Here is an 823-nt window from a genome sequence, read left to right as displayed (position 1 = left end):
AGGACAGCAGTGCCCTGCCCTCCCAGTGCCTGCCTCAGTTTCCCCACTCCTCCTAGGCGTAGGGTATGGCCGGGTGAGCCTTTGGGAGCTCCCTGCTTGACGTGGCTCCTCCGGCTCCTCCCAGCTCACCCCGGTCCCCGCCCCTCCAGCTCATCGGCTGCATCATCGGCCGGCACGGCAGCAAGATCAGCGAGATCCGGCAGATGTCGGGCGCCCACATCAAGATCGGGAACCAGACCGAGGGCTCCAGTGAGCGGCACGTGACCATCACAGGGTCCCCCGTCAGCATCACCCTGGCTCAGTACCTCATGACAGCCTGGTAGGTGCCAGCCTGGGGGGGACATGCTGGCTCCTAGCGAGGGGTGGCAACTCCCCAGCACCCCAACACAGCTTGTGGGGGACACCACCCCCAGCATCCTCGGGAAGGATGAGCTGGGTGGTGCTTTGAGGTCCTGAGATGGTGGGTGCGGGACCCGGGACCCCACGGGCTTTGAGCCCCAGCTAAAAAGCCCCAGCTAAAAAGCCCAGTGGGATGCCCAGGATGTGCCATGGAGACCTGTGCCTCAAGGGGTGTGGCACGCAGTCCCTGCACCCTAAGACAGGCAGGTTGGGGTGGGGGACCTGCTCTGTCACCGTGGTACTCACCACTGCACCCTTCTCACTCACTTCCCTAGCTTAGAGACGGCCAAATCTACCTCCCAGGTGCCGCCGGGCCCTGGCTCCGTGGACCTCGGCGTGGGCTTCTCCCAGCCCCTCCCCCCGGGCTCCGGTGCGGCGCTGCCCGCCGTCGCCCCAGCCCCTCCGGCCCTGCTGGGCACCCCCT

The 823-nt window shown here is 66.7% G+C and overlaps 1 protein-coding gene across 1 annotated transcript in view; it reads left to right on the top strand.

Moving 5' to 3' along the window:
* Positions 1-823, top strand: part of PCBP4 (poly(rC) binding protein 4) — a 5,679-nt gene that overhangs the window by 3,171 nt on the left and 1,685 nt on the right. Inside the window, exons 7-8 of the mRNA XM_009321837.1 lie at positions 150-319; positions 675-814. Of these exons, the coding sequence (XP_009320112.1) occupies positions 150-319; positions 675-814 (310 nt within the window). The remainder of the gene's footprint in view (positions 1-149; positions 320-674; positions 815-823) is intronic.

The sequence above is a fragment of the Pygoscelis adeliae genome, unplaced genomic scaffold (genome assembly GCF_000699105.1).
Source record: "Pygoscelis adeliae isolate BGI_AS28 unplaced genomic scaffold, ASM69910v1 Scaffold94, whole genome shotgun sequence".
Taxonomy (NCBI): domain Eukaryota; kingdom Metazoa; phylum Chordata; class Aves; order Sphenisciformes; family Spheniscidae; genus Pygoscelis; species Pygoscelis adeliae.
The sequence above is the reverse complement of the archived record's forward strand: the minus strand, read 5'-3'. Positions and strand labels throughout refer to the sequence as shown.